Source organism: Echinops telfairi, unplaced genomic scaffold (assembly GCF_000313985.2).
Source record: "Echinops telfairi isolate 266 unplaced genomic scaffold, ASM31398v2 ScPeMD7_7458;HRSCAF=8496, whole genome shotgun sequence".
Lineage (NCBI taxonomy): Eukaryota > Metazoa > Chordata > Mammalia > Afrosoricida > Tenrecidae > Echinops > Echinops telfairi.
In genome coordinates, this window is record NW_022111358.1 from 27105866 (window position 1) to 27127064 (window position 21199).

The 21199-nt window shown below is 43.7% G+C and overlaps 1 protein-coding gene across 1 annotated transcript in view; it reads right to left on the reverse strand.

The window, feature by feature from the left end:
• Positions 1–879: 879 nt before the first annotated feature.
• FBXL20 (F-box and leucine rich repeat protein 20) overlaps positions 880–21199 on the reverse strand; it is an 86118-nt gene continuing 65798 nt past the window's right edge. Inside the window, exons 11-16 of the mRNA XM_004707111.2 lie at positions 19726–19856; positions 15121–15181; positions 13494–13538; positions 9758–9814; positions 8203–8415; positions 880–6724 (exon numbers count right to left, since the gene is read on the reverse strand). Coding sequence (XP_004707168.2) covers positions 6617–6724; positions 8203–8415; positions 9758–9814; positions 13494–13538; positions 15121–15181; positions 19726–19856 — 615 coding nt within the window. The 3' untranslated portion in view covers positions 880–6616. The remainder of the gene's footprint in view (positions 6725–8202; positions 8416–9757; positions 9815–13493; positions 13539–15120; positions 15182–19725; positions 19857–21199) is intronic.

Sequence of the window (21199 nt, forward strand, 5' to 3'; positions counted from 1 at the left end):
CTCAGTTCAGACTTGAGCTGGGACCTGCATGCATCCTGGGAGTGGGGTGGGGTGGCGCAGTGCTGGCTTCAGGTGCCCTATCTCGACCCAGTCTTCCTTTTATGGAGGATGAGCGCCTTCAAGCGAGCTCTGACTCCAAAACAGGGACGCTGTGATGTGCGCCGAGGTCCCTCTTGCAGTGGTTCCGAACTGTGGGGCTGCTAACCGCAGGGTGAACAGTTCAAAACCGACAGCTGCTCCGAGGGAGGGAGGGAGACACGGGGCTTTCTACTCTTGCAGTTAGTCTTGGAAACCCACAGGGGCAGTTGTGCCCAGCCTTAAGGGGTCGCTGTGAGTTGGAAGAGTCTCACAGCAGCGAGCTCCCTGGGGGCTAGGTTGCACTGACCAGTCTAGCGAAGGACACGGTGTGGAGATGGCTGACATGCTGTGTTTCTAGAGCAGGTGCTGCTCGCTGATGTCGCCCATGACGCCTGCACCTGAGGGCCAAGCCTCCAGCCGCTGGCCAGCTCACACTAGAAGAAAATGGCAGGGCAAGATTCAGAACCCAGGCCATCCCAATTTGGAATCTGGTGTTCAATCACTACCCTGCCCTGCCCCCCACCCCCAACCCTTTCCTAGTTAGGGTAGGAGCAATGTTCTGCAGAGAAAAAGGAGTTCCCACTTATCACGTAAGGAAGCCACCTTTTTTTCTTAGGGAGAATGGAGTTCAGGGTACTAACTCAAGACTAGAGTGTGATGATGCCCCAAGGAAGCCCCTCTCATCCACCACCATCACCCCCACCCAACGTGGCCTCAGGAGCCTTGACAGTTGAGCACCCCAGGAAGCTGTTGCTGCTCACAGCTCCAAGTCAGGCGATTTCTGCAGCAAAATGAAAAGTCTTCACAGCTTATTTCCTTTAATTACATCATAAAACAAAATTAGAACATACAGGAAACAATAGTTACATAACAATTTATATATTTATATATAAAAAACATTTTTTTTTCTTTTTGAGTCCAAAGATTTTAAAGCAAAAGGAATCCTCCACTGCCACCTTGGATTTTATTTATTTAAATAGCCCTCCCCCCACCCTCCCTCAAGCGTCCAACAACGGAGTGGACACAGTCACTAGACAGCTGATGGAGCCTGGTGTGCCGGCCCCAGGGCTGGCTAAGCTTGGGGCAGGCCTGGTGGAGGAACGAGCAAGCAGCGGCTCCCACCCTGAAGCGCGCCAGGGCCAGTCTGCCAGGGCACAGGCCATAGACAGGGAGGTTTGGGATCAGGTCCTGCTGGCTCACCACCCTTGACATTTACCCCATCAGGGGAGAGGGCTCACGGGCGGGGGTGGGGATGTGTGTTCTAGGAAAGACCGAGCCTAGTTTGAAGATGCAAACGTCTCCAGCACTGTTCACCCTCCATCTCTGTCCTCCAGCAGTCTGACAGGCAGGGCAGGCCTCAGCTCACTGAGCTCCGCACAGGCCATCTTTCTCAGGACAGAGTGGTGGGCAGAGGGGAGCCGGAAGGAAGCGCATAGGGCAGGTTACTGGGAAGCGATCGAGGGAGGAGAATGGGAGGTGAGAGTGGGAGGCATCCTGTGGCCGAGTCAAAACAAGAATGGAGACAGGCCAAACAAGAAGGCCTCTCTTCCGAGCCAGTCCTCCTCTGAGGGGCTAGTTATAGATCTTTGGGGTCAGTTCTGAGAGCTGCAGCACAGGGATGGAGGAGACTGGGAGATCCCCATAGTCACGTCCCACAGACTTTGCACACAGGCAAACAGGCTCCCAGAGTGAGAGGTTAGTCTGTCATTTTGGGGTGAGGTGAGGGGTGGGGGGAGCAAGAGAAGAGATCTTGGGCTCACCTCTTCTTGCACTTATTAGAAATTAACAGTCATCAGAGAAGCACGCAAACGAAATTCTTGAGGGCGGGGAGCAAACCCAGGAGAGTAGCAGCAAAGGTGTAGCTTATATATCTATTACGCAGCACTAGGAAAGAAATCATTCAAGCTTTTTGGGGGAGGAAGGTAAAAACAAATCAAACCTCTTTTGGGTTCTCATTTTCTAGTGCCATTAAAAACACAACTTCCCTCCCCACACAATGAGTGCAGGGCCCGCGAGGAACTGGGCTAGGGTAAGACAGACATGCGTGAGCAGCAGTGTGGTTCAGATTTAAATTAATAGGTAGCTTTAAGTAGAGACAAGAGAATCAGTGGGACAAACTTTTCTTCCACAGCCAAAAGAAGGACTCACTTCCAAGATTTCCCTGGGCAGAACAGCGAAGGCATGTCTCCCACAATCTCTTCCTGGGGTGGAAATCCCATTTGTTCTGGTCCTGCAACAAAACCACCACCCTCAGCAGCAGCTAAGCGGAGCTGGGGGGGTGTGTGTATCTCTGCAGTGATGTCTAACCCAGCTGGCTGACTGCTGAGGGGTGTGTGGGAGAAGGCCTCTCTGGAACCACTGTAAATCCTTGCCAGCAAGAAGGGCCCAGCGTTCATAGGGTGAAGCAGAGAGGAAACTACCCAGATGAGAGGGAGTTGCATTTATATAGATTCAGGATAGGTGCTGAGACCGGAGGCAAAGGACCCGGCTCTACAACTGGTTATCTCCTTTACTTTAAACCTCATTGGTAGTTTAAGCCTCAACCCCCCCTCCACTGAGTTCTTCAAAACCAGAGCCTGGAAACATCAAACAGAAAGACTGACTGGACTACGTTTTGGGTGCTCCTGGTTCCTCTGGACTGCCTCAGCCAGACAAGTCCTGAGACCCAACACCTGAAACCAGACCCTCTCTACCAACGGCTTCGTCCAAGCCACAAGAGGCAGAGAGATGGGCGATGTGTATGCATGTGGGCTCCCAAGATTCACTCAGACTCAGCCAAGAAGTACGTTACTGACTTTATTAAGGACCGAAGGCTTCAGAGCAGAATGAAGTTCCAAGATTTAATAGCAGACACACGAGGGCAGAAGTTCTCCACGCTGACCACTCACTTGCCTCCAAGGGTCCTTTCTGTGGAAGTGCAAGGATGACCAGGGTAGAGCAGCTGGGGCTTTGTTGGAGGAAAAAGAAACCTTAGGTCTCTGCAGGTAGCAATCACATGGCCTGCCTCAAGATTGTCCGTCAACTTACATCCTTGTCTCAAAGACCCGATAATAAACAAGGCCTGTGTTAGAGGCAATTACAGACTAGAACGAAAGGCAATCTTTGTATAAAAATGTTCTAGAATCCCAGAGCCTATCATTGAAAGATACTGTTTGCCAGGATGCAAAACCCGGATCCTGGTCCGTAAATCAAGCACACAAGGTAGAGAAAAGCTAAAAGATTAGAATAATTCCTTTAAATGCCTCCTCACTGGTGCCAACAGGCATGGTCTGATTTTCAGCACAATCCACAAAACACAGCCAAGGGCCAACCAGGAGGTGAGTGCTAGTGCTTCTCCTCTCCAAATTGAGTGTCCCCTGAGGACAGGCTGCCCAGATAGCCAGGCAGAAACCACCCTATTCTTTCCAGGCAACACTCTGACACTTCTTTGCAATTCAACAAACCAGGTAGGTTTCCTTAGCCACTAGTCTCCCACCCCTCTATCAAATGAGCAAGAATGCATCTTACAAGTCAATGAGGAGAAGTGAAATAACTTGGCTGCTGTAGTAAAACAGCTACACCAAACTGTTCAAATAGCCTTGAAAGCCCGAAATAAAGCCTCATAAAAGTATTTGCTAGGTTTCCCTCTAAAATGTGTGATACAAAAAATATGTAAAATTTCTACACCTCTGCTAAATCAAGTAAATGGATGTGAAAATCAGACCGAAAAGTTACAAAAAATATTTAAGGAATCCTTTTATCCCCACTAAAGGTAAGAGGAGAGAAGGGAAAGACTTTTCCATATAAATAAGAACACAAATGTGCTTTTATATTCCAAATATTGGAAAAAGCCCGAAGCCAGATCCCCTTACTCTTCATAGCCAACAGTTAGATTTCAAACCCAATAACCCACCCAGTGAACAAATGGCCGGGCCACCTGACAGGGACTGAATTCAAGGCTGCCCAGGGCAAAACCCAGAGCAAGCTACACTGGGAGAGGATGAGGAGGAAGCAGCAGCATCAGTGGGAGTGGGATGGACGCTTTCACTCCTGGTACGAGAGGAGGGTGTGGGAAGGAGGGGAACAGCGCACTAAACAAAAACAAGCTGTCATCTGTCTGATGGGCCAATGGGAGAGGGTGTAACAGACCAGTGCCTGTGCTTGGTGGACTGTGTAACGGATGAGAGAATCTACATGCCTGCACACGTTCTCCAGGAACATGGCAATATTTCCTTGTGGCCTTCTGCAGGCTTATGGCGATAGCTTTAAAGGTACCTTTGTATGTACCCAAGTTTCTTCACACTTCTTACCCCGTTAATTACAGATGGCGTTTTCTGGAGGCGCTATGGGGCTTGAAAAATGCACCAATCTGCTAACCCCCAGGACATACCCTTTAAGACATACTGGATTTCAAGAATGTTCCAGATGTCAAGGCAGGAAGCAATTGTGTTTAATGCCCTTTCCATCTGACTGGAACTTACCATGTTCTGTACTCTCAAAATCGTAGCACATGCATCAATTGGTGCGGGGTGCAGTCTGGCACACCAGACATATTTCCTTCTACATGTGGTGGACCCGAAGCGTTCTTGGGAAGGAAAAGGATTCCTGCACCTGACTCCCTAGGCTGATCCTGCGTACCTCACACACTCTCACCTGGGTCGATTCTGGGCCACAACAGCAGGAATAAAATCAAACTACAAGGATGAAATCATCTGGACAAGTGCACATGGAGCTGCATGTGGGCAGACCCTTCATGAGTAGAGAGAGAGAGAGAATTCCCAAGACCTTCCATGTATTGGTGAATAGGATATTTTGGACTCCCCCCCCACCTAAAGGAAGAAGTACTTTAGTAGCCGTAACAAACTGAGCAACTCTCATCAACTCCCTAATCAGGGTATTGTATGGTGATTTTTTCAGGTACTAAAACAAAAACCTTTAGAGGAGATGTCCCCTAAATAAAACCGCACAAGATTTTTAACTTCAGGGTTTAGATATCTATTTCTTGTGCTTTAGAAGTATATTTTCTCTCAGCATCTATGATTTTTGGGGGTAGGGGAGTGGGCGGGGTGGAGTTCTTGGACTAAGCACTAAGCAGTGACCAGGCTGGGGAGGTAGGAAACATCTGCCTCGGCTTGGTGCTCTGTTCCCACCTGCCCACCTCTGTTTCATCAGGGAAGTTGTGAGCAGAAGAGAGTTAATTATGGCTCAAAGTTCTGGTCCTTTGAGGCTCGGACATTAGACATGGAAACCGTCAACATTGAAATACAGCTGCCCAGTTGTTCCAGGGCAATTGCTGTACCCCTAATGGGCTATGTGGGAAAAAGAAACAGTAGGCTCCCTTTCAAGTAAGACTCTAGCCCCATAGACCTAAGTTAGGGATGCCAGTGATCACACTGATTCTGGTGAACCTAAGACCAAGCTAATCAGTAATGTTTGAGCTTGGGTGGTGGGGGCTTTCAGCTTTGAGCCTTACCATGACACACTTTACAAATAATGCCTTTCTTTTAGTGGAGTCTGATGGAAGAAAAATGTGCAGAGGGGAATGGGCATCTCAGGTCTCTGTCATTTATCACAAGATATATAGCAGCCAAAAGGTGAAGCTTGTTTTTAGCAAAATAGTTTTAGTTCAATTTCTTCTTATAATCTTCTCATTTTTGTTACATTTCCCTCCAGACTGGCAAAGATTCAGGCAGAGTTCCCCAATTGTAAAATTTAGACTTAAAAAAATATTTTATTATGAGTCTCTTAAAAATGGTAACCCCAATTAATCATTCAAAATGCAAACTGTAAACACAACAGCAGCAAATTAGTAACAACTGAGTGTGAGCACGCAGACTGTGAAGGGGCGACAGACTGAGCAAGAGGGCAGGAGGGAGCACGGAAAACGGAAGACAGATGCACAAGTGTGCCTGAGTGAGTCATCACACTTGGACCACAGTGATTTCGATGCAACCATTTGGGAAACCTCTGGGCCAAATACTAAAGTACTAAAGCACAGGAGGAATGGATGAGCCTTCTTTGTGAGCATGCTCAGCAGGTTGGCATGGAAACAACACACAGAAGCTCTGTAGTCTTCTTACAACGGATGGCTGCCATTTTGAGGATGCAAAGACATTTTCCTTCTGGTCCCTGGATGTGTCATAGTTTGCTTTTCTTGACCCTGGAGGACTACAGCTGCTGTTCCAAAATCCCCAGAGACCCCAGTCATCAACAAAGTAAAGCAACTGCAGTAGCAGTAACACTGAGTTCACTGGACTGCCCCCTTCCCTCTACCTTGGTCTATGCTTTTCTTCTGGGCATGTCCAACGGGAATGGTTAAGCTTTACCAATCCATTTGATAAATAAGCCAGCTCGGACTTCAGTCCCATGGTCACAGAGCTAGACTGGTTGAGGGTGAACGTATGTACGCGTTATCAATGTGCAGTCCTGGGAATCTGAACACCGCCCTCGTTTGTAACCCTTGCCCAGAACACTGGGGTCGCTTCCACTGGCGAGACTCCACGGTAACTCTAGAAGTGTCATTAAATACTCAGTTCACCAAAGATGACCACCTCCTTTGTCATAGGATGATGCAGCATCTGCAGAATCGCGGTCTGCTGCCCCCTACTGATGGGGGTGGAGTGACAGGTGCGAAGTAGGCGTGGACTTTAATATTGGGTAAATGGGTCTGAAACAAGATAGAAACATTACTAAGAGAGGGTTTCAACAGAGAGAGCAAGGTTGCTTTTAAGAAAAACCACTGAAGGGCTGAATGGGCTTTAAAGCAGGTCAGAGGCTGGGCAACAGGGAGTTAGTTATATGCTGTTGTAACATGCTAAGCTTTTCTAAATGACCAAATCAAGCTCACATAACTTTGTTTGATACATGATTCCAAAATTATGAAACCGAGGAAGAAACATATCTATCCAAAAGGGATTTACAGAGGACAGACACACAACTCGAAAGAAACTCAGAAAGCTTCAATTATTTTTTCCCCAAGCCATTGTGGACAATGTCTTTCCTAGTTAATCAAATAAACTAACTCGTTACTTTCCTTTAGTAACGCACTTTCTAGTCTATTAAATAAATAGTTTCTGAATACCTACTGTACTCCAGGCACTGTGCTATTTGGTTAAGAGAGAGCATAAAAACAGTTGGATGAGAATCCTGCTCCTACGGAGTTTATACTCTACACACGCACATAAACAACTAGGTCAAAGTAGAAACGTGCTAATGACGTGACTAAACACCCACTCCAGGGAATGTGGAGACAAACAGAGATTCGTGGTAGGGCAGGGCTAGGCACCCTCGTGCAAGCTGGGCAAAGAGTAGCCTCTGGTGGACATATGGCTCTTCTGTTTGGGAGTGGAAGAGAGACGGCTTTCATTGTAGTTACCTCTGCTTCTAAGTCTGAGGTGACAGGAGGACCAACTGCAACTGCAGGTAAGGCTAGGCTAGGTGCTGCTTTATGCGTTCAGGGGTCATGTGACAAATTAGAGATTTTTTCACAGGCGGAGCACAGTGCCTTTCCCACAGCAGGTGTGATGCATGCACATACATTTTAATTGTTGTTCTAATAAATGTCTGTTGAACTGAATGATCTAACATATAAAGTCATCCGTCCTTTTAGTACCCATTTCCTGGCAAGCCACTCAATTCCCTGAGCATAAATCTCTTCAGTATGGAGGGTGGGGCAGAGAGCAGTTGGAAATCTACGTAATTCATTTACTGTCTCAAAGGGGGGGGGGTTGGGGTGGGGAGAGAAAGGGCAGTAGGAAGAGGGATTGATGTGAAAGGAAACACAGATTGAAATATTAAATCCCATTTGCCAAATACTTTCTCTCTGCTGTTTCTTTCTTTCCTGGCATGCGCTTTTGGACTCAGGGACGTTCTTAAGCCCTGGACACTGTTGCAGAGCTTGCTCGGAGGTGGGGGTATGTTCCTTCCTTTGAGGGGGTCTTTTAACTAAAGGTCCGTCCAAAGCACAGTTGAAAGCTAGCTACACTTTGGTTTGCTTGCCATTTGTCTTCCTTCCTGCTAAATGCCTAAGCAAGATAAACCACCCAGAAATATAAATCTGAAAACAAACCAACAAAAACAAGGAAAGAAAAAGAAAGAGAAGGTGCAGAGAACACCAGAGCTGGAGAGTGGTGCAGCCATCTTTACCCTGAGTCTCTTGATCCCAGCGCGTGTGATTTGCTGGCAGTCATAGAGCTCTATCCTCTCAAGACTGTGACAACTCTTCAGGTGCTCCAGGGACGCATCTGTGATTAGTGGGCAATTGTCCAGCTCAATCACTTCCAGCTGGTCATGGGCGCAGGCCCCATTTCCCAGGTGACGAATTCCATCATCTGTGATCAGCTCACAGTGAGAAAGACTCTGCAGCCAAACAGGGCAGGGACGGACACTGTAATAGATCGTAGCATCCCTCTAGCTAGAGGTCTGTGTGAACCAGATCTCTCTGGGTCGATTTTGATGCACATGGAGCCACCGTGAGACCCATTTGGTGGGGAAAAGGAGGCCAACTAGAGCTCTGGGTTCTGGTTTTAGCCATCTATCAATGAAGGCGTTTTCTGTGTGTGATTCTGAGCATAAGTTGTGAATTCATGTAATGACTAAGATAATCCACAAACAAGTGAATTTAAGTGAAGCCTTAAAAATTACCAAATAAAAAGAAACATTTTTCTTTTCGACAAAGACTAGTTGTGAGCCTTCAAATCAATTTGGACTCACAGTGACCCTGTACGAGGAGAGTTTCCCTACCTAGTTCCCTAGCCGACACTCTTTTTGTTCCTCTAGGGCTTTTAAAAAGAACTAGTGGGGCTCAAACCTTTCCCGCACCGATTTCCGGGGATTTGGACTAAGTGTGCAATCTCTGGCATAGGAGCACGGGCACACATGACTGAAGATGCTTAGAGCTACTACCCACTGCCATCAAGCCAACCCTAACTCACAGTGGCCTTGTATGGGGTTTCATGGCTGGAAATCTCTAAAGAAGCCAGCCTCACCTCTTCTGTGGAGTGACTAGTGGGTGTGAACCGCTGACCGTGTGCTTGTGGTTAGCAGTCCTACAGAACCCTCTGACAGCTGCACAGTGTGGTCAACGGTTCACATAATCTCTTCTAGTTCTACTTTATCAGTTTTCCTTAAATCCTGCGAAACTTTTAAGGCTTGACCCCACTTTATTACAGTACTTGACCAACAAATACATGAGAGTCTAGAGTGAACAGCCAATCAAAATGCCCTCTGGAAGCAGTACAAAGTCGGTCTCCCTCGATCAGCCGATACCTGGTTATGCTTCCCAGAAACATTTAGCTCAGAGGTGAAGCAAACCCATCTTAGGGCACGACTCTCTGGAAATGTAAGCAAACATCAGTCAGACGGGTGTCTTCACACGCTCCATGCAGCTGCTAGGCTCCAAGCATTGATATAGAAAATATCTAACTTTTCTAATTCTTAACTATGCTTCTCTCTTCACTGGAAAGTGATAGCTAACTATAAACATAAAACTTGGAAGGTCAAGAGTTTGGGGGGGAATTGGGGAGCAAATAATGAGTACAAGAATGAAAGAAAAAAAAGAAAAATGTTCTAAAACTGTGGTGATGACTGGATAACTCTTTTGAACTGTATGATATGTGAATTGTATGCCAATAAAACTGTCAATAAAATCAAAATAAAGTCTTGAAAAGTTAAAACAAAAAACGTAGAAAGCCAAACTTACCAATACTTGAAGACGAGGGCAATGTATAGAAAGTTGGATTAACGTGCTGTCTGTTATCTAAAAGAAACAAAAGAGTTTATTGTAGGCAGAGTTCCAAATCAAATCACGGACTCATTCCTGACTACATTTCTATCCTGACCTTCTTTATAAGCAATCAATGAACAACAGAATATTCAGGCTGAGAACTCATCTGGCTATGTGAACCTGTTCCATGCGATCCCACCAACAGTAGGCATAACACCTATCATGTTCTTCTCCAGATAACATGGTAACCTCCTGAGCAGTTTCATGGGGGAAAAAATTAAATAAGGAAAAAAAGCTACATGATCAAATATGCATAAATCAAAAAAGGCATTTGACAAAAATCTAACACCAATTCCTGATAAAAACTTTCAGCAAAATAGACATAGATGGGTAATTGCTCTACATAACAAAGGTCAATATGCAAAACCAATGGCTAAACATCTTGCTCCAAAGGAAGAAACTGAACAAATTCCCCCTTAAGAACAGGAACTAGACAAGAATGCTTTATATCACAATACTTACTCAATATCAAATATTAGCCAGAATTAATAAACAACAATAAAACAAACAAAAGGCATCCAAAGTGGCAAAGAAGAATTCTACCTGCAGATGATAAGATTCTATATGTAGAAAATCCAGAAGATTGGAAAAGAGAATTGTTGGAAATAATTGAAAGATGCGGGAACATAGCAGGGTATAAGGAAGAGAACTCTAAAGAGGAAATCAAGAAAACAATCCATTTATAATACACACAAAAAAGGAAATAATTAGGAATAACCCTAGCCAGAGAAACAAAAGGCCATACAGAGATAACTACAAAACACTGTTACTTAAGAAGTAGAACAAAGCAAGAGGCCTTTCACGTCCCGACATTAAACCTAAGACCAGCTGGTACTGGAACGGACAATAGACAGAAAGATCAATGGAACAGAAAAGATAATCAAGAAATAAACTCATCCACCTACAGACATCTGGTCTTGACAAAGGCCTGGAAAATATTAAATGGGGAAGAGACGGTCTATCTTAACAAATGGTACTGGCAAAATTGGATTTCCATCTACAGAAGAATGAAATAGGATCCATACCTCACTATGTTACAAAAACAAACTCAAAATGGATTAAAGACTTAAATGTAAACCCTAGAACTATAAAGATCATTAATAAGGAAATAAGGACAAACTTAAGGGCCTTAATACATGGTATGAACACAGTACCAAACAAAACGAAACCTGGTGTGATTGGTAGGTTTATTGTGCCAACCTGGTCAATAGGAACATGTGGGATTAATAAGGTCGCAGTTTGATTGGAGGGTAAAGAGATAAATGGCTCTGCAAGCCCCACCCCTCTCCCTCCCTCCCTCTCTCTCTCACTGGAGATTAGACCAGCAATGCGGCTGCTAGATCTGTGCTTCAACTTGTGAGCTACACTACCACTGGGACTGCCAACCCTGGATTGCGTCACTTGAGCTTGCAGTTCAAGACCTGCTTCCCCACACTGCTGTTGTAAACATCACTTGAGATTGGGACTGTTGGATCCTGTTGTCTTGCTGACTGCCTACATTGCCAGATGGAAGACTCAGCTGTCGGTTTCGTTGACCTTGGACCTCGTGGTGAGTTGAACAGAGCCCTCTGTACTGCTGTGTGGACTAATTAGCTGTTCTACTACTTTGTGCTGTAAATATCTATCCATATCCATGGATAGATACATATACATATGTATATAATATAATCATTAGTGTCCTGGTTTTGTCTCTAGAGAACCCTAACACACGTAGGGTGGGAAGGAAAAACAATAAGCCAGAGGGTAAGTGGTGTGAACTTGGTGAAGGGAAGTAAAGTACTTTTTAAGAGGATGAAAGGGAAAAAAGGGGGTGAGAGGAGCAGGGCAAGCTACTAGGAGGTGTGATAAGCAGGTGATGTTGAATAAAAAAATGTTGATCTGAAATGTAGACCCCTATCTAATCCACAATAAAAAGTTAAAACATTTAAGTACATCATCAAATCTTTAGATTATCTAGCATGTATTTTATAAGGCATGCTATACCCTCTAAGTGTCAAGGAGCAAAGTTATCACTTTGAGGATTATGGTGTGCCTGACCCAAGCCATGTTATTTCCAAACGAATTATGGTTTTGACAAAGAATATTGAATATACCAATGGGTTGGCAGGCATATTCTAGCTTGAAAGAAATACAGCCAGAATGTTTCTTACAACCAAGGATGGTCTCATGTATTTTGGACATGTTACCAGGAGAAGAACATCATGTCTGGCAGAGGGTCAGTGGGAGAGATGGACTGACACTAGTGCTCTGTATAACATAGGGTTCTTTAAGATGGAACCGACCCGTGGCACCTAACAGCAGTAACATCGCTGGAAGCTGCTGGAGTCTCTGTTAAGTAGGAACACACAAGCAGGAAGGGCAGTCTTTTCCAGTTATAAGTGACAGTAAATCAGTACCTCTTTTCAAACTTTCCTCCAAGGATGAGATTGTTAATTTTTACTGAACACTTATAAACAGGGGCTATGAAATGGGATTGGAGAACATAAATAGTCATGTGCACTATTCAGAAGGACTGAAGACTTTTGGGAAGGACACAGAGGACACTTAGCCAGGTGGAAGGGATGGATGGATGCTTTCATTTAGCTGCCAAGTAATTAAATACACGTAGCCATGATAGACCCAGAGAGGAATCCTGGTGGCATAGTGGTTAAGTGCTCTGTCATTAACCAAAAAAAGCTCAGAGGCTGGAACCCACCAGCTGCTGTGGAGAAAAATGTGGTGGTATACTTCCTTAAGGGTTTCAGCCTTGGGAACACTATGACACAATCATTATAAGTCAGAAGACACCTGAAGACACTGTTGATTTTGGTTTATAATTCCAAAAGTATCTTCCTCTTTATTTTTACCATTAAAAACATTGTTGCAAATGGGAGAAAATGTTTATGGAATCATGTATCTGATAATGATTTAGTAACCTATATAAAGAACTCTTATAAATCAATAACAAGATAAGAAACAACAATAAAAAAATGGGCAGTGGACTGAATAGACCATTAAAATGCAGCATTCAGATGTTTTCCAGAGGAGTACAAACAGCCCCGTGCCGTTGTGTGCCGCTGGATTGAGGCTGACTCAGCAACCCTACAGGACGGAGGGAAACTGCCTCAGTGGAGCACTCCAGGCTGCAATCTGAGTTTGCACTGCTGACCCTGGTCACCAGCTGAGCACCTGACATCACTGTACCACCAGAGCTCTGCCAAAGCTGTCAATCAGCACACGAAAAGATGCTCAATATCATTAGTCATTAAGGAAATACCAGATCAAAATAACAATGAGCTATCATTGGCATCCGCTAAAATGAACCCAACTACAAAAGAGGCAAAGGTCTGTGAATTCCCTCTTTACGAATGTCACAACTCCTCAGGTCTAAGGAAACGTTTAGTCATCAAGGACTAAAATTTGGGCCTCCTGTCTCTGCAATGACAACTTTCTTGAAGGCACCTATTTTCATCCCTCTTAAGCATATACCATGAGCACGTCCCCGTCTGACATGTGTGGAGGGCACTTCAGTGAGCGTAGAATCAGCAGTATTAAGTGTTCAAGCACGACATATAATGTCCTGTACCAGAGAAGAAACTCAAACATCTCGATGTTTTGGTATGATGCACATTTCTACCACCCCATATTTCTTAATGAAATTCTATAATCTTACCTGAACACATTCTTCCAGATCCATCTTTTCAAGTTCATGGCAATTCTACAAAGTATGAAACCAAATATTACACTGCAAACATTTAAAACATGGGGGAAATTCAAGATTAAGAGGCATTACTAGATATTGCCTCTTACTTTAATATTTAATATACTGATGAATTTTGGGGTTGTCATTCTAATGTCACTTCTGACCTTTAAAAAGCCTTGATCACAGTGGGATTTCCTACATACTCCACATCTAGGGTATTTTACACATTGTAAGTCCAATTTCCTGGATGTCCACACTGCTGGACTAGTACGAAGTACTTTCCGAGCACAATTAAAGTAATAAAAATGATTTCTTTGGGAGAGATTTGGCTATGTCATGTGTTGGCCACATTCAATTGACATTCCATCATTTGGCCTGAAATCAAATGTCTTCCCCTTTGTCCCATTACACTGGTTAAAGACAGTATAATTTAAATACAACAATTTACAAATGGCCCTGAGTGGTGCAGAAAACCTTCTAGAGAATACAAAAAAAATTCCTTGAGACCTCTCCATTTAAGACCAGACTTTGTTTCTTTCAAAATCAGCTTCATCTATCTCTCATATATTAGTAAATTAACTGTACTAAGTAACTTATTTGTTTCACAAGGCACCACAAGCCCCATCTTAGTTTAAGTCACTGTTTTAAATTGTGGACCCCTTTTGACCCACTGAAAAGTTCTCTCAGTTGGAAAAGGCGAAGAACTGCAATGTGGATTGAGGCTCTGGTGAATTCCCTCTGAACACTGATCAGGGATGTGAATAGCTTTGCTGTCATGAAGAGAGCAATGGAAAGTGGATTATGGAAGATGTAGCTAGGTTAAAATCTAACACCTTATCATTTGATCTAGCTTTTGACCCATTTTAAAGTTATTCTAGTTTTAAATATTTTCATTTTCTTTTCAACTGCTTTTCTCCCTCTTTTATTTTGCTATTGTTGTTAGCTTTTGTTGAGTTTATTTTTTGTTTTTCAGAGTGTGAAATTCAGGATAGATGGACGTGTAAAGAAGCTTAGTTAAGGGTTTCTTGGGGGATATGGCAGAGGAAGTTGGGGGGGAAGAAGGGGTGCTAATGACAAGGGGCACAAGAAGATAATATTCTAAAATGGACTGTGGGAATGATTGCACAACTATGATTGAACTATTGAACTGTATGATATTTGGATTATGTCCCAATAAAACTGTTAAAAAGTGAAAGAAAACTGGTGACTCAAATCTCTTGAAGGAGCAACATATTCTCTAATGCAGGGGTTCTCCGCCTTCCTCAGGCCGCCACCCTTTCAGACAGTTCCTCATGTGGTGGTGACCCCCAAACATAACATTACTTTCGTTGTTACTTCATCACTGTCATTTTGCTACTGTTATGAATTGGGTGACCCCTGTGAAAGTGTCGTTCAACCCCCCAAAGGGGTCGTGACCCATAGGTTGAGAACCACTGTTCTAATGCATGTGTGTACTGTTAGAGCTGGACCCTGGGACTTCTGAGGGACACAGCTGGAGAGGAGTCCACCCATGCGCCATTCCACGCCATCCGTGCTGTTCACTCTACTGAATTAAAAACCCAAACAACCCTAGGGACACTAGAGAAAAAACACTTACCCTAGCCAGAGCGGTAAAGCCCACATCTGTTAACTGAGAACATCTTGCCACTTCTAATATTCTGTTAAAAACAATAACAACATACAAGTCAAATCCATGGTCAACGAAAACTAAGATGATTAAAACAGCAATAACTTAAAAAGATAACCCCCCTATTCCTGGAAGACTACATACTACTGTGATATTAACAACTAAACGAGTTCTACACACAGATCTTCAATAACGTCCATAAGTAGTCCTGTAAATACCACCATTCAGGAGGCCGAAATCAAAGGACACAGGAAAAGCATACAGGAAGTTTGTAGTTAGTGCTAAAAAGCATGAGAAATACACTCAAAAGCCTTCTTGCTGGCATACTGCTCACCCCAGAGGGCAGCCTGCCCTACAAAACAAAGGAATAGAGATAAATACCCTGTTAGGGTTCATCTTTTGCTGAAGTTAATTATCCTTCCTCCTTATTTTACAAACAGGATCATTCAAATTCAAATTTAATCCACTTCTTAAAATTACTGACTGGGCTGCTAAATTACAGGTCTGTTCCAAGTATGAAATCCCATACTTACATAGAATATACGAAAATCATTAACAACTAAAAATCAATTAGAAATGAACAGGTCTCCCATAGGTCTCCCAATGAAACTCTCATAGGACAACCCTTGCTACCCTTTGAGAATGAGCAGGCACACTGCCATGATGGAAAGAATTCCTTAGCACAACTTTTCTGGTCTTTTTCTCACCAATGCAATTTTCAATTTTCGTCCAAAGTTGCCTTAGTTGTTGCCTTGTGTCACCCTTCAATCTATCAAGTTCATGCTTCGGGCTCCTAAATAAAGAGCCACCATAGTGGTCTAAGCTGAATTCTCCGCCTCGAATTGAATTGGCCAGGCAACTCCCTATTAAATTCAAGGCAAAGAAGTCAGCCTAGAAAGTTGTTTAACTGGCCCAGCAGATCCCTAGGAGCCTGGTGCAGTGGACACGTGTTCGGCTGCTAACTGCATGATAAGCCATTAGAAACCACCAGCCCTCCTGGGAGAAAGATAAGGCTTTCTACTCCCGTAGAGTTCACAGTCCTGGAAACCCAGAAGGGCAGTTCTGCCCTGGCTTAGAGGGTCACTGTGAGCTGGAATCAATTTGAAAGAGGTGGGTTTTTTTTGATAGCAGATCCCCACTCCCCACTGCCAATCAATGAGTTGATTCCAACCTACAGCCACCCTATAGGATACAGAAAGGCCCCTTAGAGCTTTTAACATCTTCATGGGAGGGCGAAGACATCCTCATTTCACTCTGAAGGAGTGAGTGGTAAGTTCGAATCATTGACCTTTTCGGTGAGCAGCGCGATGAGTAGCCCACTACACCACCAAGGCTCCCTGCAAAAACCTCTGAGGGAGAGGACACTAGAACTGGATCCTTTCTGACGGTACTCCAATGGAATAATATGCAACTATCAAGAATGATGATGCATCTGTAAAACATTTTCATAAAGTGGCTGAACCCCAAGGACATTATACTATGTGAAATAAATCAATTACAAAAGAGTATTAGGAGACCACCATCATTAAAAGTCAAGTTTGTGCACAGAAAACATAAATATTATTTGATGTTAGTAGGGATAGCAGGAAGGAGGAAGGGGAAGGCAACAGTGAAAGGGATGGCCAGCAGGGCATAAAGAAGGCAAAAAGGCAAAGGAAGATGGTGAGAGGTGCGCAAGGGTCAAGGGTACTCTCTTTCTGGCTCTAGGCCAGGCCCTGCTCAGGCAACCAACAAGGCTTGTTAGTTCTGCTGATAAAATGCCAGTCCACCATCAGCCTCGGTCTGAAAGCCCTCAGCAGCTTTAGGTCCAAGGGTCAGCAAGGCTATTTCCCTCCATTAAATGCCTGGAGGCACCCTACTTCACGAGCAAACCTCCTGCCCAAAGGCACTCCTCTTCACCGGACCCAAGAACCAGGAGGTCTACCCCTCTGGCTCTGGTACTGCCTCTCCTCTGGCGTGACATCTTTTCATCTCTGGGTCAAAGCGGTCCAATGTGCGGTGTCTTGGCGTCCTCAAAGGATGTGCTCCACTCTTGCAGCTTCTTTCTTGATGGGAGTGAGCTCCTCCTTTCTGCTGCTGAGACGGCTCATTTTAAAACTAGATGACAAACTCACCAACTTCCTTGCTAGAGTTCTAAGTTTTTACAATCACAATGAACTCTGTTAACAATCACTCATAACTATCACATCTCCAGTTGCAATCCCAAAGATCCTTTTCTCTTCAGAGAGAAAATCCAATTCTAGGACTGAAAGTTTAAAAAGGATGCGGTAAGCATACAGCCTAGTACATTGTCTGGTGACAATACGGGTCCACTTGCTAACTGGAAGTGGGGGAGTTGGTGGCGGCAACAGAGATAGACCTGGTCCACAGAAGCTAGAGATGTGAGCGGAGAGGAAGGACTGGCTGATCTGATGTCTAGGCAGTTGTGTGCCATCTTGAGCCTACTGGCACTGACCTTGTCCCCAGGGCTAGGGATGCACGAGAGAAAGGCCTGGCTGATCTGAAGTGCCTGTGGACTCTCAAGCTAGCAGCTGGTACCCACCTGACAAGGACCCAACCACATTAAGATCGTTAGTTTGCCACGGTGGGCTGGTGATAAACTACTACACTTGGACGGCTTACTGGGATGGTCTTTCATCGCTAATGCTCTAACTGGACAGAAGATTGGGTATGTGAGAGGAAGGTAAGATAAAGGTGTGAACTGGCTGACTTTCATGGGTGTGCTCAGTTAAACTGAACTGATGGTGAGGGAAAATTTAACCCTCATGTATGAAAGGGATAATTTGCTAGTAAGCCGGATGACCTGTGATACAGTGACCAAAATGACTTTTTCTTGATGGCTCTGAGTAAGAAAGGGTAGGGAAAGATGATAATAGGATTATATCATTGCTGTAATTTTGTTAATAGAGCTGTGATTGTAAAAACCCGAACCTTTAAATGGGGATTGGTCGTTTTTGCCATCCTGCTCTGCATAAAACGAGTCATCTCCACAGAAGGGGGGCATCTCACTATCATCAAAGAAAGAGGAGACAGGAATAGAGCATGTTGTTTCAACACCAGGAACCCTGCACGTTGAACCTCCTGGATCGGGAAACTGTGGCATGGGCAAAACCAAGAACCAGAGAACGACAGTGGTGACTTCCTGGGCCATGGAGTTTATAATGTTGAGGGTCTTTGGACAGGAGGCTTGTTTATGCAGTGGGGTGCCTCCAGGCACTTTATTTTCTGACCCAAATTAAGAGGGAGCACCATCCACCTGAGAATTTTGTCTATACTACCTAAGCAATGTAGAGGCTAAGAGGCCAAGGGCCAGAGACCTGGCTGTGGGCATGTAGAGAAGAGGCAGTCCTGACTAGAATTGTACTGAGCACTTATGATCCTGAATTATAACCCCATCATGGAGAGTATAGGTTATGGGTTCTGTGTGGACAGTGCAATCAAGTATTGAACTCTGCTGAGAAGTAATGCTATGGGAAGACTGGCAGCTGTCAGAATTGGTTAGAAGACTGGAGGGTGATGCTATGCAGTTTGATTCTCTTTGTCCCTTGAGAAGTCAGTGGAGGTCAAATGCGGCCTCCATGCTCTTACAGAGGCTGATCAAGTGACCAATGATACCTGTGAGGAATGGCTTCTCACCACACTCAACTACACAAAATCAGAAGGGCAATCTTTGCATAAAAAACAAAGTCCGGAAGTCAGGAAGGGGCAGGAGAGACGACCTATGGACATGGGAAGAGTGTTGTCACACAGAGAGGGCTGTAACACATGGCACGAAACAAAAGGTGTACACATTATTGACCGAGAAACTTAGTTTGCTCTTCAAACGTTTGCACAAACAATAAAATGCTAAAAAAGTGGAAAATTTGTAAGGTTTTGAAAAACAAGACGGTACCTTTGAGTTCTGGTTCTCACAGGTTTTATAGTACATATATAATAATCTACTATATTGTAAATATATAATTTATTATATTGACTCAATAGGAAGATGTCTATGTTTTCACATTTAGCACCTCTATAAATTGAAGTTTTTCTTATACTCAAAAAACTATTTTTTATATTTTTTATTTGTATATAAAATGAATGGTATATTCCATATTTAGTAAAGGGGAAAATGCCTTTCTTTTTTAAGTAGTGAAATAAAATCGCTTTTTTCTAGTACGAGAAGCACAAAGTAGAATTAAGGATGACTAGATCCAATCACAAATTGGAGTATGATAACATCATTACATCACTATTAAACCACAGAGAATCACGGTTCAGCTAAGCTGACGTATTACCATGACCATCACAGCAGTGTTATTCTTACTTCTAATCTTGAATTTGTTATTGCCAGATATATGTTGGCAAATTTTTTTACTATAGTCATAAATTTGAAATGTTGTGTAATAAGACAGCTGATTAGTGAGAAGGACATATAATCACATAGGTACAAAGCACCCACATGGGCAGCTGAAAGGGTAATCGTCTAGCAAGTACTTTACATTTCAAGATCTCCAGGAATAAATATAGATGAAGAAAGATTCTGTTGCTTTTCCTTACTTAATTGTTTTCATACTAACTAAAAAGATGTCTTACCTGAGCCTTGGGCAGTTCTGACCTAGAGCATTCAGGATGGCATCTGTGATGTTGGAGCAGCCAGAGGCACAGAGGGACTGTAACTTATGGCACCCCCTGCATATCGTAATGAGACCGTCATCTGTGATTTGCTATAAAACAAGAGCAAAAATACCACTGAGTTTAGTAACGTAGCAGAAAAAAAAGGGAAAATATTACACCTGTGAAAACAAGCACCACAAAGAAATCAAGATAAGTTTAATATAAATCAGTAGCACTAAAGGAAAACACATGTACTTTTTTGTTCTATCAGCAAGAGCAACAATTTTACCTGTGTATCTCAGTTTTATAATGGAAAGAGCAGGAACAAAGTTACATAACCAAACAACATTCGGTAAATGTTCAAAAAAATTTAAAAATGGAAAACACGCATTCAAAGATAGCATATGTAAACATCTTTTTTTGGGGTAAACAACTTAAAAAGTTGGGTCTTCCAACATCAGTGGTGCCACTGGGTACCCTTTGAGCGGCCCCACTAGTCACCCCTGCAGAGAGAAAGCCATTAGCTCCCGTGAGATGTACAGCCCGGGAAACTCTAGGAGCCAGAGCGCACCCAGTAACAGCGGGCCATTTGACCTGCAAGATTACTCATTTAGCATAGATCTCTGAATAATGCTTTTCTGCCTTTTTCGTTTAGTGAAATACCCCTATTTTACAAGGACAAAAGAAGAAAATCCCATATTTTTAATATTCATGGGTTGACTCAGCATTTTTCACAATACCATGCAACCAAACCAAAATATGAATATAACAAGATCCAAAAGCAGAAGCCAGGCTTGTTTGGGAGGTTAAAATAATGAAGAATATACACTTTTGGAAGTCCCACAAAAAGTGCAACTAGACAAGGCTAAGCAAGAAGCAAAGGAAGCAGCAGCAGGCCAGTGGACCCTGTACCACACAACGAGAACAGTATTACAGGGCTCTGCTGTCTTTTCATTTATTTTTTTAAAAAAATTATTTTATTGGGGGCTCATACAATTCTTATCACAATCATACATACACCCATTATGTCAAGCACATATGTACATTTGTTGCCCTCATCATTCTCAAAACATTTGCCTTCTACTTTAGCCCTTAATAGCAGTTGCTCATTCTCCCCCTCCCTCCACACTCTCCCCTTCTTCACGAATCCTTCAAAATTCATAACTTATTATAGTTTTGTCATGTTACACTGTCCGACGTCTCCCCCCACCCTCTTCTCTGCTGTCCCTCCGCCAGGGAGGAGACTATACGTATATTCTTGTAATCGGTTCCCCTTACTACTCCACATTCCCTTCACCTTTCAGGCCTCGCCCCTCTCACCACTGGTCCTGAAGGAGTCATCTGTCCTGGATTCCCTAAGTTTCCAGTTGCTATCTGTACCAATGTACATCCTCTGGTCTAGCCAGATTTGTAAGGTAGAATTGGGATCATGATAGTGGGGGGAGAAAGCATT